We start from the raw sequence: 15092 nt of genomic DNA, 5'->3' as shown, positions 1-15092 counted from the left end.
ACACAAAATCATTTATGTCCTCTAATTACTCAACACAAAGCTGCTATTAGAACAATATCTAACTCTGGCCCCAGACAGCACTCAGTACCCTTACTCAAATTTTTTAATATATTAGATATTAAGTCACTGCACATCCTCTCAAGTGTACTCTATATATTTAAAACTCCTTAAAAGTTTCATAGAAAGTTGTAACAGAACCCATGGGCATCACACCAGAAAGAAATACCTATTTGATTTTCCAAGAGTGCGACTTATTAACCAAACTAGAAATGCTCTACAACTCAAGGGACCCAGAATGTGGAATGACCTCCCTAATCATGCCAAAGGCTGTACCTCTCTCAACCAGTTTAAGAGTAGAACTAAGTACTACCTAATTAACTCCATGTAACCTACCTTACCCCCTAAATGTCAACCTATGGCTTGCTATTCTAAACAATGCTGTTTGTTGACCAACTTGTACAATTGCTGATTTTTGCCATCCCCCCCCCCTTTTTCTGTTTTTATTCTTTTTTTTTAACACAATTTATACTTTACTCCCAATTACTATTAAGTTTTAGTCTAAGTGTTTTTCCTCCACAAGTTCAAGTATGTTTATTGAGATAAGCAATAAATACATCTCAAAGGGATAGAGTAGCTTAGGCTATTTCTACCCCCCTCTACTTCAAGTCCCTCAAGAGGCTTTCCTCCACACCTTGCCCGAAACGCTGTGCGTATTAGTGGCTTTAGGTATTGTATGTACTAGCTCCATCTATAAATCCAACAGTATGTTTGTAACTGCATCTATGTACGTACTTTCCCTGAATAAAATATTATTATTATTATTATTATCAAGACTTTTAACTTGTTTTCCTTCGTCCTATCTTACATCCTTATCCTCATATCCATTCAAGTGTTATATAGCCGTAATGGCTTAATTAATGCTTTCTCCTGACTTGTACTTTACGTTGCTTACCTAAATGAATTTTGGAGTTTAGCTTGAGTCCAACCATTTGGGACTGGACGGTAGAGCGACGGTCTCTCTTCACGCAGGTCTGCGTTCAATCCCCGACTGTCTAAGTGGTTGGGCACTATTCCTTCCTTCCCTCCATCCCATCCCAAATCTTTATCCTGACCCCTTCTAAGTGATATATAGTCATAATGGGTTGACGCTCCCCCCCCCCCCCTAATAATTCCCTCCCTCCAGAGCCCATACTTGGGCAACCTTTCGTCTTAAAATTACAAGCTTAATTTGAGCTACTTTTTCCAGCATAATTCATTTAGTTATATAAATTTATGTATATTTATAACTAAAGCTTGAATATTGTCGTTTATAGATATAATCGGTAAAAAGTACGAGAATGCCTACGTATTTGTTTTATCAAAAGCAACACAAGGCGTGATAGTTTTCACTTCCGGGAGCCATGACTTGTACGCAGTTGTACTCACCTAGTTGTGCTTGCGGGGGTTGAGCTCTGGCTCTTTGGGCCAAAGCTTGTGCTGAGATAACTGTGCATCATGAAAGTAAATATCTTGCATTTACACACATCGATGAATATTATTAAATACAATCACTTTTATGAGCTTGAAATCTTAAGCACGAATAGGTAGAAGTTGTTGGTGTTGTTATTTTAGATTCAGCTATTTTGAACTAAAAGTTCCAACTGGCTCGGGCTATGGTAGGTTGAGATACAATAGTAGTTTGTTACTACAGTAGTGTGGGTTCTAAGTCAAAGTCAGCTTCAATACGTACGGGGCAGCAGAACATCATTTCAAGTTTCTTGTTATTTAACTGTTCGAAATTCTTGGGAGTGCCCACGTACAGTCATAAAAGACAATTCAAGTCATCGTGATGTTTAGTATTAAACCTGGTGAGTCATTTAGGCAGAATAGTGGTTTTTATATTCCTTTGTGTCTAAAAAATTATGTATTTAATGCCTTTTCACTGTGTATGTTTTTATACATCTCAGTTTTTTATATAAGAACATAAGAACATAAGAACAAAGACAACTGCAGAAGGCCTATTGGCCCACACGAGGCAGCTCCCATTTATAACCACCCAATCCCACTCACACACATGTCCAACCCATGCTCGAAACAATCGAGGGACCCCACCTCCACAATGCCACGCGGCATATATATTTATATATCCATGTGGCCATGTCAACGACCTACCACTGCTATCCGCAACGAAACAATCATTACCTGGGAGTTCGTCGATGACAACAAAGGCAATGACATCCAGCCGGCAGCCTAGCACCGTCCATTGCTAATTCCTGAGTGGCTGCGTGAAGACGAAGCTCGCATCAGAATCAGAAGAACTGTCACAGTAATCCACCAAGACTGCTGAACTCCGCTAGACACGTTAGTGAAATAGCAGATGGTCAACGGCCAACTGGTTTTGCTTATGCAGTTTGCTTATACAGATACTGGTTTGCTCACACGTACACATGTTCGAGCTGCAACGTGACAACTTCCATACCCTACACCCTAAAATATATATATATATATATATATATATATATATATATATATATATATATATATATATATATATATATATATATATATATATGTATATATATATATATATATATATATATATATATATATATATATATATATATATGTCGTACCTAGTAGCCAGAACGCACTTCTCAGCCTACTATGCAGGGCCCGATTTGCCTAATAGGCCAAGTTTTCATGAATTAATTGTTTTTCGACTACCTAACCTACCTAACCTAACTTTTTCGGGTACCTAACCTAACCTAACCTATAAAGATAGGTTAGGTTAGGTTAGGTTGGGTTGGTTAGGTTCGGTCATATATCTAAGTTAATTTTAACTCCAATAAAAAAAAATTGACCTCATACATAATGAAATGGGTAGCTTTATCATTTCATAAGCAAAAAATTAGAGAAAATATATTAATTCAGGAAAACTTGGCTTATTAGGCAAATCGGGCCTTGTATAGTAGGCCGAGAAGTGCGTTCTGGCTATTAGGTACGACATATATATATATATATATATATATATATATATATATATATATATATATATATATATATATATATATATATATATATATATATATATATATATATATACACACAAACCAATATGAAATTCATAGAGCGCAACAAAATTACGTTATTTTCTCAGCCAACATCACCTTAAACTATACAAACAGTACATAACAGCTACACATACTCTTTAACACACGTCCCCTTAACGGAAGACCCAACTAAGGATCCATAGCCCGTTCTCCCGAGAGTAGTCCCAGTACCAACTTTGCAGTGGAAGAGGTGAACATCCCAGAGACAGACCACATGTCATTATCAACACCACTGCCTTTCATATCCATTACCACAACGTCGAACTCGAATGCGGACACTTCAACAGATCTCGAGGTACTTTGCCGCTCACCAGCACCTGTTTAGCATACAAATCACTACATGATTCCATCTGGGCCTTCGCTGTACTTTTGAAGTACAGAATTAACAAAAAAAAAGTTGACGCATGCGAGTTCTGCTTGAATCTATGATGATTCCCACATTCCTCCACAAAAAGGATATATACTCTCACTGTTTTCTAATTCGGATAGACAATGTACATACGGTTTAGTCCATTCTCGGCTTTACCAACAACACAAACCGCATTTTCTAACCGAGAATTATGACAACTTATCTGAAAACTAAGAAGATCCGGACCTAAAGATCCATTCCGCACCAAATGAAAACATACACGAAAACGCAATAATTCTATATATAAATACCGAACAAATGTCAAAAATTAGTACGAAGTTCCTTTATTCGGAGTCCGGTATTCAAAGGCCCGGTAATTTGATCCCGGTACTCGAATCCAGGTATTAGGAGCCCAGAACTTGTGTGTTGTCGTCGCTACGGCAGCTGCTGGAGCATCGTGCTGAGACCGCTGATAACGTAGCTATGATGTTCAGGTTGCAAATGCAGCACCTGGCTATACTGATGATTTCGCAGGTGTTGGTGGAGGCCGAGAAGGCCTACCATACGCGCACGCACACACACACACACAGGGATGTATGTATGTTCTGTGGCTCACCTATAACCACAACTAGGTGAGTACACACACATATACAAACTAGTTATTGGAGTTCATACCTAATTAAACGCAAGACAAAGTAAGAGAAGATTCAAAGGGAGACTACCACCAGAGTAGTTCCAGAATCGAGAGGTATGAGGCTACGGGAATTAAATCTCACGTCCCTGGAAAACAGTAGAGTTAGGAAAAACATAATCACTACCGACGAAATTCTCAGAGGAATTGACAGGGTGGACAAAAACAAACTATTTACCATGGGGTAACACGAAGAAGGGAACTCAGGTGGAAACTTGGTACTCAAATGAGCCACAGAGACATTAGAAATATTTTTTTCAGTGTTAGGGTAGTTAACAAATGGAATGCACAAGGCAGTGATGTGGTGTGGAGGCAAACTCCATACACAGTTTAAATGTAAATATGATAGAACCCAATAGGGTCAGGAACCTGTACACCTGTTGATTGACAGTTCAGAGGCGGAACTAAAGAGCCAGAGCTCAACCCCCGCAAGCACAACTAGGTGAGTACACGTACACAAAGGAGGAAGAGATGGAACTATCAGGAGAAAGCGACAAGCCATCACGACTACATAGCACTTGGAAGGGGTCAGGATAAGGGTTTGGGATGGGACGGAGGGAAGGAATGGTGTCCAATCACTTGGACGGTCGGGGATTGAACGCCGACCTGCATGAAGCGAGTCCGTCGCTCTACCGTCCAGCCCAAATGGTTGGCAAATACCTGAAAAATAGAAAACAGAAGATCACAGTAAGAGGAAAGGTGAACTTAACAGGAACATTCAAGAAGTCTTTTATAAAAGAATGAATGTAGAGGCCAATAACCAACTGGCCAACTTTCATATTGAAACTTTGGCTTCAAGTTGGACAGTAGAAATAATTAACACTATAGTATAGTCACTGTTGACGAGGTAAAGAAACATGTGAAGGAACCTGACCTCTTCCCTCGGGGCAACAACAAAAATTAACTAAATGTGACAAGGCCAATTAGGACCTGCCTTTGTCATCGTGGCTGCAGAAGTTCTAGAAGACAAATGTAGTCCCAATATTAAACAACGTGGGCAGACTGGAGGCACTTAATTATAGACCAGTGTATTCCGTGTAAAGTACTGGAGGAAGTATTCTGGTTGAGAATAATGAAGCACCAGGAGAGGATGAACGATGAAATGGACGGCATCGCAGATTGAAATGAGAACAGTCATGGCTGTAAAACTTAATGGAGTTCTGTGAAAAAGTAAATAAAATATGACAATAAAATTAAAACTGCATCTTCCGACATTATCAACAAGTACTTGTTACTGTTCGTCATGAAAGACTGGCATACAAGATGGAGAAACAAGCTGGAATAACAGTGATATTTTACAAGAGGTTGATAAGAGGCTACTTTACTTATAAGTTACTTATAAATGTTTTTTGTAATTATTGCATTATTACTGCCATTACTGTAACAATTACTGCATGCCACATTATTTACAACTAATTCTTGCACAAGGGTAGAACATTTTAGGTTGGTGTTGTACAGCAACCTAGTCTAATTTATTGTGCTAACCTGGTGTAAGGGTATGAACAACTGCGCATATAGGAGTATCCGAAGAATAGAAAACAGAAAACAGTGCAAATGTGTCGAACTATTTTAAAGAAATACTCGTGTCCTGTACGAATGGTCAACAAGTGGATTCACTGAAATAAGAATCTGTGGAAGCCTCCTACATCTACAAATTTAAAACCAGATTCGACAAAGAACTCGAATGTTAGAATAGTTAAATTATGGCGTAAAAATAGAGACGGGGGCATAAAGAGCTAGACCTCACTTGTCGGTAGTCAGCAATAGGTCAGCACAAGTAACCCATCTCGGCCCTCGCGACAAATTTGCTGACAAGGAAAATCAGGAATTCATCATTGCGCCAGCACCAAGCCGGCTCGTTTTCAAAACACCTGACGTCATGTCCCGCCTCACCTGCTGCCATCACACCTCCCAACGCTTTATTTTTTTAGCTTAGGGGGGCGCCTGACAGCTGGGTGGACAGCGCTTCGGATTTGTAGTCCTGAGGTTCCGGGTTCGATCCCCGGTGGAGGCGGAGACAAATGGGCAAAATGTTTATTTCACCCTAATGCCCCTGTTACCTAGCAGTAGATAGGTACCTGGGAGTTAGACAGCTGCTACGGCCTGCTTCCTGGGGGGTGTGTAACAAAAAGGAGGCCTGGTCGAGGACCAGGCCGCGGGGACGCTAAGCCCCGAAATCATCTCAAGAGAACCTCAAGGGTATTATATAAGTTATATTAGTTCAGGGGTCTTATATTAGTTTTGGATAGCCTTCAGTTACAGCCCCCTCCTGTGCCAGGTAAGTCCACTACGAGCTCACCATAACCTGTGCTACTTGGAACTTTTTGTTCCCAGTTGCTGAATCTAAAACAACAAGGGGAGTCTTGTATTAGTTTAGGGTAGTGTTATTAGTTGAGAGTAATCTTATATTAGTTCAGGGAAGTTTAATATTAGTGAAGGGTATTGTATGATGACGTTAGTGCCTTACTGCAAGTACTTAACTATAAGTTATATTGTGTAATCTTAACAGAGACTCGGCTTAAAGATAACCCAACTAGTTAACATACCCAGTTGCACAGTAATCCATAACTGTAGACTAACCAAAAGAGGTGTTAGTACTACAATATAATATGATCTACAATATAATATAATCCTAGCATAAGTTATAATGCACCAAAGTTATCAGAACCAGAGACACCTGTAGAGAATGTATATTTTCCCAGTTTATACTTTCTCATATACCTCAATGACCTACCAAATGCCCCGCAACACCTTAGTTAACACTATTAGTTGGTGACACAGCCTCCATTTTCTCAAACACTAACTCAGTTATTCTAACTGACACAGTAAATACTGAGCTCAAAGAAATCCGTATGTTATTGAGTACTAACAACATTACCCTTAACACTGAAAAATCGTATTACATATTATTTAGAAACAAGGCAATCGATCAGTTAGAACTGAGAATAAACAATACCCAATTTGAGAGCAGAGCAAAAAGGAAATTATTTGGCATTCACATTGAAAACAAACTGAACTTCAGTTTCCAGATTCAAAAATATAACCGAAAAACTAGGCATAGTCTCTGCAATCTTGTACTTATAACCGTTGTTGTTGTTGAAGATTTAGCTACTCAGAACGAAGTGCCCAACACCTCAAACCAATTCTATTTGCTGACGACACAACCTTCATTTACTCCAGTCCTAACCCCCTTGCTCTAAATGCCACAGTAAATACTGAGCTAAAGAAAGTCCATCTTTGGCTAACTGCCAACAAACTCACCCTTAACATTGACAAAACTTTCTATATTCTGTTTGGCAATAAATCCTCTAATCAAATAAATCTCAAAATAAACAATACCCAAATGTGTAACAAATTAGATGGCAAGTTCCTTGGCGTTCTCATTGACCACAAGCTGAATTTCCAGGGACACATTCTAAATATATCAAAAAAAGTTTCAAAAACTGTTGGCATTCTTTCCAAGATCAGATATTATGTACCCCGCCCTGCCCTGGTGACTCTCTATTACTCCCTCATCTATCCATATCTCAACTATGGTATTTGTGCTTGGGGTTCTACTACCCAAAATCATTTACGTCCTCTAATTACTCAACACAAAGCTGCTATTAGGACAATATCAAACTCTAGCCCCAGACATCACTCGGTACCCCTACTCAAATCTCTGAATATGTTAGATATTAAGTCACTGCACATTCTCTCATGTGTATTATACATATATATAAACGCTGAACTGTAATGCCAATCCTGACCTCAAAAGCTTCATTGAAGGTTGTAACAGAACCCATGAGCACCACACCAGAAATAAATACAGTTTTGATATTCCAAGAGTACGACTTAATCAAACTAGAAATGCTCTACAAATCAAGGGACCCAGAATGTGGAATGACCTTCCCAACCATGTTAAAGACTGTACCTCTCTCAACCAGTTTAAAATAAAAACTAAGCACTACCTAATAAATTCCCTGTAACCTACCTTACCCCTCTGTTGTCAACCCAGGTCTGTTTTTTAAACAACGCTGTTTGAATGTAATTGTCTGTAATAATTTGTAATTGTATTTGTGCTGCTTTTTCAGCCATGTTCCCCCCTCTTTTACCTCTATTTTTATTTGTTCTCAACACATTTTATTCTTTATACCTATTAGTATTAAGCTTTAGTCATTAATGTTTTTCCTGCCCGAAACGCTTTGCGTAATAGTGGCTTTAGGCATTGTATGTGCTAGCTCTATCTATTAATCCAACAAACTTTGTAAAATCTCTCGTATGTATGCACCTTACCTAAATAAACATTTATTTATTTATTTATTTATTTTATAGTAGTCACCTCTCTCTTTCCACGTCCCATCTGCGGCACCTGCTCCTGTGAATCTCCCGCTCAAAACTGCCTCAGGCACATAATATTATACTCTACACAAATCAGCAATGAAAACAATAGCATAGTCCAACCCCAGACAGCATGTAGCACTCTTATTAACTCCTTGAACATATTAATGCACACACTCAAGTGTATACTACACATTTCAAACTCTCAAGTGCATTACTAGTGCCATGCAAATACAAAATTTTAAATTGCGGAATGACCTCTCGAACGGAATGGATGCCAGTGTTTCTCTTAACCAAGTTAAAATATAAATAAACAAATACCATTTAACATCATGTAAGTGTATATATATTTATATATCTGCCTCGCCATGTAACATAACTCACCTATTTCTACATCCTTATTAAGTCAGTTGTTTGTAATTTTATTATTAGGACAAAATACTGTAAAGGTGTTATTGTAATATTTACCAGTAAAGTTATATAATATAAAATAAAGTAGTCTATACATGTAAGTAATAAGAGAGACAAATAATTAATTTGACTTTTCTGCTTCAATTTCACTTTCGCTTTCATACGTTAGTTGTGGAACACATTACTTCTGGCACAAGACATTTCTGGATAGTTAATCCCAGCTCAAGTTAGTCCCAGCTCAAGTTAGTCCCAGCTCAAGTTAGTCCCAGCTCAAGTTAGTCCCAGCACAAGTTAGTCCCAGCTCAAGTTAGTCCCAGCGCAAGTTGTTTATTGATTTGTGAATTCGTGTGTCAACCAACAGCTACGATTGCCTTGAAGCCTGAGAACATTCTCCTGCTTGTAAGTTGGAGAGTCTTGCACGTGGAGAGTGAAAGGTCTTTATACGTTACACCAGCTCTAAGTCAACACTTGATGTGCATTGTATATTAGGGGCGGCGGAGAGCGCCACTTTCTATAACTCGTATCTATGCACGCCACGGCTTGCGCTAAATATTAATATCTTCACTGGAACAGCCTTACTGCATGCATATCGTCCTTATCTATACGTATTTTATCACTACGCACCTTCCGTATCACTACACACTTTCCGTATCACTACGCACCTCATCACTACACACCTTCCGTATCACTAAGCACCTAGCCCATGCAATCTATGTCACCTTCACTGTCCATTCTAGCCAGGAGCTTTCCCTTCTGACTAATGAGGACGGTCGGTATTGCGCATTTAGTAACTTAGATGTCGCGATCTTGGGCCGGATTCACCAAGCAGTTACTTAAGTACTTACGAACCTCTGCATTTTTTCTCATAGATTATGAGCTCCGAGCACCAGGAGGCTGTATATAACAATAACAACATTTCATTGAGAAGTTTCGATGCCCTTAAACTGTTAGTCCAACTATAGTGTCACGTAAGTGCTCACTTTTCCGCGCAGTTTTCAATATTAAAAGTGAGGCAGAGGCTCTACAACCATTGCCGCCTTTGGTTTGTATTTTATATGTGTGTGCCGTGAGGGACGGAATACTATTGACCACTATTAGTGCCAGGAGAGGGCTAAAAAGAATCGCAGATAGCTTGACTCTCTCGTTTCTATTTAAATTAGCACTGTGTGTTACTGAGGTTGATTGTTTGCCTTCTACTAGCTGGAACGAGCACCCGCCACCCCGGCACGCCTCATGATTGAATACAATAAACATCCAGAAAGCGAGGAAACAACGTTTCGGTCCGTGCTGGACCATTATCAAGTCATGTTATGACTTGATAATGGTCCAGGACGGACCGAAACGTCGCAGTTTCTTCATTTTTCCTGATGTGTGGTTTGGTCATCATATATTCAGGCACGTTATTGTGACTCATCGTTTGCATTTGAATACAATAAAATACAAACATATATACACACGCACAGTGACAGAGTAATTAACAAATGGAATGTATCAGAAAGTGACGTGGTGGAGGCAGACTCCATACACATTTTCAAATGAAGACATGTTAAAAAAGAGTCCAATAGGCTCAGGGAGCCCATTAGGCTAAATCAGTTGATTTGCCATATAATATATTACAATTGCTAATTTTCTTATTGATATTTTAGATTCTAAACTGCTCAGTCTTTCCGTTTTATTTTGTTAATAGTGTGTAATGTAGCTTCAGGAATATACACATGGTACAGGGAACGGGAGTATCCTAATATGGTTTTACATGGAAGAAAACCGAATGTATAAACATGGTTCAAACTCACCCGTCACTATCTAGAATCTATCTATCACTCTGTTGGGTATGTGTGTATATGTTTATTATTTGTGCCCTGCTGTTAGCTCTTGGACCCCACCTTTCTAACTGTGGGTTGTCTAATGCACCTCTCCTCGTAGCTCTTGTCCTTCAGTTCTGGGAACCATTTAGTTGCGTGTCTTTGCATCTTTTCCAGTTTGTTGTGTGTTTCTTAAGATATGGGCACCATACAACTGCTGCATATTCCAGCTTTGGTCTGTGTGTGTGTGTGTGTTTTCTTAACTGTGCTTCACAGATTAGTTCAACCCATAATATGCTTTATACCATCTTTGTGGCTCATTCAGGGAGAGTTTTACCCTGTGCACACGGGTTCGAGTCCCCATTTCAAATCCTGTCCTTATTTTCCCCTGTCAATTCCCATCGAGTATTTTGTATGTTGTGTTCATGTCTTCCCCGTTCTCCCATTTTCCAGTGATGTGAGATGTGTACTCCACTCTAGTACTACAGTACGCAGGGAAGCATGTTATATTCTTGCAGAAAAAATATAAAGTTGCAACACACAAAGAAAAACCATGAAAACGTCATTTTGGTCCCCACTCAAATGTTGAGGAGGATCCTAATGCAGGCTCGAAATATTTTATAATCATGTTATTCACAGTGAATTTATGTTAGCGCATTGTTGCTAGTTCCATGTTTTGTCGACAGGTGAGTGGGAAATGAGGCGGGTGGGTGGGGGGGGGTACTGAGGAGGGGTATTGAGAGAAGCAGACAGGGGGGGAGGGGGGGGGAGATTGGTGAGGAAGTGAAGGAGGTATACAAGGTCAACACAAGGTCAACCCCAAAATTATTCAATCACGATGCTTCACAACTCTAAAGAATGACGACACAAATAGCTTTTTTAACTTCTTAATAGACGAGACTCCTTATTGTTATCATGCCCGGCTATGAACCGTTTTCTGTTGTTACCGTAGCAACCTAATTAGAAGTAACTACTCTATAGTATTACTATTAGATAGTTACTCTATAATATTTTGGGGGATGTATTTTATTACCTAAATAAACTTACTTGAACTTAAGGGTAACACGCTATGGATGAGGTGAAGCTATGAGCTGGGGTTTGTAACCAAGTAAACCTTAGAGTGGATAATAACATGAATTTCGATGACAAAATCTGAAGAACCAGATGAACTTACTTGGCTTGGTTTCAGGTTAAGGTTAAGGGCCTATCACCATATGGAGTGTTGTTAACACCGTCGCTATAACTTACTGACCAACCAGCTAGTATACTTTTCTCCTGAGCTTCAGACCTACCGTAAACCCTCAGTGTGTATGCATACAGTATGAATACAGTATGGATACAGTATGGATACAGTATGCATACAGTATGCAGCAGTGTATGCATTATGCACCTCTTGGGGAATATATTCCTTGTGCATAATTTATGTAAACATGAGACAAAATTGTGACGTTAAAATAGTTGTAATAATTATAATAGTTCAAAATAGTATAATAAACAGATTAAATAATAACAAAAACAATAATAACAAACCTCTCCTTTATAATTGTATTAAAATTTAATATATTTTCACTAACCAAATATGGATTTTTTTTGTGTGTGTGTTAATCAACTTAAGTGCACGGCAATGTGCTGCCACCTAATTTTACGAGGGATTACAGGGCATGGATATGGATGCAACCTTCTCACAATAAGGTGAAATACAAAATTCAAATGTACCATATACAAAAAAATGCAATTCCGCTTTATGATATAAAAATAAAACATAACACTTGCATTTAAAAAAAATTCTGATCAGAAAAAGCCAGAATCAGGTTTAATTAACAATTTTATACCAATAGGATTAAAAAACTGGACGGCCTCGGAAAATCCGAGGGCGGAGAGGCAAAAGTTGAAATAATTGTAACATATTAACCTCAATTTTAATACTGGGGGGGGGGGGATTATTCTCTTATTACAAGTAACAGTGGTCAAGTAGTACTGGGAACACTACAATATTTTCTCCGACTGGGAGACACAGTTCAAGACCTTCCTATAGTGGGCCAGCCAGAGGCTTAAGGCCCGCGCAGGAATATCCCTGCGCAAAAAAAGACCTTCCTAGGGAGCCGGTCGGCCGAGCGGACAGCACACTGGACTTGTGATCCTGTGGTCCTGGGTTCGATCCCAGGCGCCGGCGAGAAACAATAGGCAGTTTCTTTCACCCTATGCCCCTGTTACCTAGCAGTAAAAATAGGTACCTGGGTGTTAGTCAGCTGTCACGGGCTGCTTCCTGGGGGTGGAGGCCTGGTCGAGGACCGGGCCGCGGGGACACTAAAAAGCCCCGAAATCGTCTCAAGATAACCTTAAGATAGGTCATCTGTGTACTGGATCATGCGATGTTCAAGTGGACATGGGCTGGGAAACCACTTTTGTGTAATCTTAAACGGAGCTAGTCTGGGTGGGAGTCTTTACCGTCGCCTGCAGATTAACACCTGTCTGCTACCCCCCTTCTCCCTCCTCCTCCCCCCTTGCAATCAGCGTTGCCGGGGGCCCTCGCCTCAACAACTGAGCCAGTCTTAGCTTAGGCTAGCAACCCAATAACCCGGCTGGGTCGATTCTTGCAGAGGGGAAGTGCAAGGCTCTCACTCGGTCTGATCAATTATACTGTATTACACTATCACAACCGGTTTGTGGTGAGCACCTACCTAACCGGCTCACACCTATCCGTGTGAATGAGAGAACTACAGCAATCATAGTTGTAATAATAATACTACTGCTAATACTTTGTTACGAGTCTCTCCCGCAAGAATAAACTACCAAACAAGAGGTGCGATATGTGACGGCCGGATACGGAACATTCGGTTATTTAATATCTGGCACACGGAACTTTTGTAATGTTAACACTTGACATACTGTACGGAACATTGTAATGTTAACACGTGACATGCTGTACGGAACATTGTAATGTTAACACGTGACATGCTGTACGGAACATTGTAATGTTAACACGTGACATGCTGTACGGAACATTGTAATGTTAACACGTGACATGCTGTACGGAACATTGTAATGTTAACACGTGACATGCTGTACGGAACATTGTAATATTAACTACTTGACATACGGGACATTGTATTATTAACTACTAGACATACGGAGCATTGTAATGTTAATTACTTGACATTTGGAACTTTGTGATATTAACTACATGACATGCGGAAAGTTGTGATATAAACGGGCAACGCTCTTTCAGGAAATCCTTAGCAGTTGTTGCCATGTCCAATTCTTAAGAAATGTTAACCATTTTTAAATTACACGTCTAAATAAGGAGCATGATAACTATATTCGTACATGCTCAGTTTCCGTGGCGGAGAACGACAATCTCCCGCGCTTAGCTGGCAATACTGACTGTCAATTTAGCGACTCCGCTACAAATGACAAAGATGAACTCACACTTGTTTCAATAAATTACCTTCTAAGAATTAATGATACAGCAAACCTGTCATGTGTATAGTACATACACTCGAGATATAATTATATATAGAATGAGATTTTAGAATGTATTTAGTATCCTATCTCGGCCACTCTTTGAATCAATATTGACATTTGCATGTATACTTTTAAAACAAAGGCATCCTGTGAGATGAGGACATTAGATGAATTTATAACTAGTTTTTGATCTACACTCTGTAATAGGTCATATAAAATAAGGTAGCAGCACACTGTTGTGTATATTTAAGCTTGTTAATAGAGAAACGGGAATTTCAAATAATATTTGTGCAGACAATTAGGGTTCGGACGAAAGAAAAACGCGCCAGACTAAAAATATAGTTGTAGTCATCTATAAATATATAAAATATGGACACCACGCGTGCACTATCTCAGACAAGTTAAAATTAGACAGCATCATATCATTTTAATGAGTAAATGTGCTCTATTAGAACCATTGGAGCGCGGGTGGGAGCCGAGTGCATGTGCTCTGAGGTGGGAACACGTGAGAAGGTCGTGATCGCCGCACACTGCATTGCTGTCACCTGACACACCGCAGCCAGACGCATGACTTACACTCTCGCCGTCACTATATTCAATTATTTCACGCCACATGGACGTCTGGGAATGATAACTCCTGTTGCATTGTTACCTGTTGGGGCATCTTCCTGTAAATGCATCGGAGATTTGCTCAATTTGGAGAAAGATCAGCGTATGCACAAGAGACTGCTTCAACAACAAAAGCTGAAAGCAATCCCACAGGCAAAACATAGCCTGCATCCTCTCCCAGCCTCCTGCACCTGCCGGGGAAAGGATAGAGAGAGGATGTAGTAATCAAGACTTTTAAACAGTGTGCAGTAACAGGAGTTAAATGTATATCCTCCGTATACTGTACAAAAATCCACCCCGCCAACTTTTCCAGTGATTTAGACAACACCAGAATGATTCAGCTGACATTGCGAGAA

The 15092-nt window shown here is 39.6% G+C and overlaps 1 protein-coding gene across 5 annotated transcripts in view; it reads right to left on the bottom strand.

Moving 5' to 3' along the window:
* Window positions 1-14806, bottom strand: part of HisRS (histidine--tRNA ligase) — a 31760-nt gene extending 16954 nt beyond the window's left edge. For 3 of the 5 annotated variants that reach the window (XM_069315380.1, XM_069315383.1, XM_045766706.2), the window contains exon 1: window positions 2182-2232. In XM_069315380.1, coding sequence (XP_069171481.1) covers window positions 2182-2217 — 36 coding nt within the window. In that variant the 5' untranslated portion in view covers window positions 2218-2232. Of the gene's footprint in view, window positions 1-2181; window positions 2233-14779 lie in introns of those variants that run through there. The other 2 variants (XM_069315381.1, XM_069315386.1) reach the window with 1 other exon arrangement.
* Between the last annotated feature and the right edge of the window lie 286 nt (window positions 14807-15092).

This window comes from Procambarus clarkii, chromosome 81, assembly GCF_040958095.1.
Source record: "Procambarus clarkii isolate CNS0578487 chromosome 81, FALCON_Pclarkii_2.0, whole genome shotgun sequence".
NCBI lineage: Eukaryota > Metazoa > Arthropoda > Malacostraca > Decapoda > Cambaridae > Procambarus > Procambarus clarkii.
Note: the sequence above shows the minus strand (reverse complement) of the source record. Positions and strands in the feature narration are given on the sequence as shown.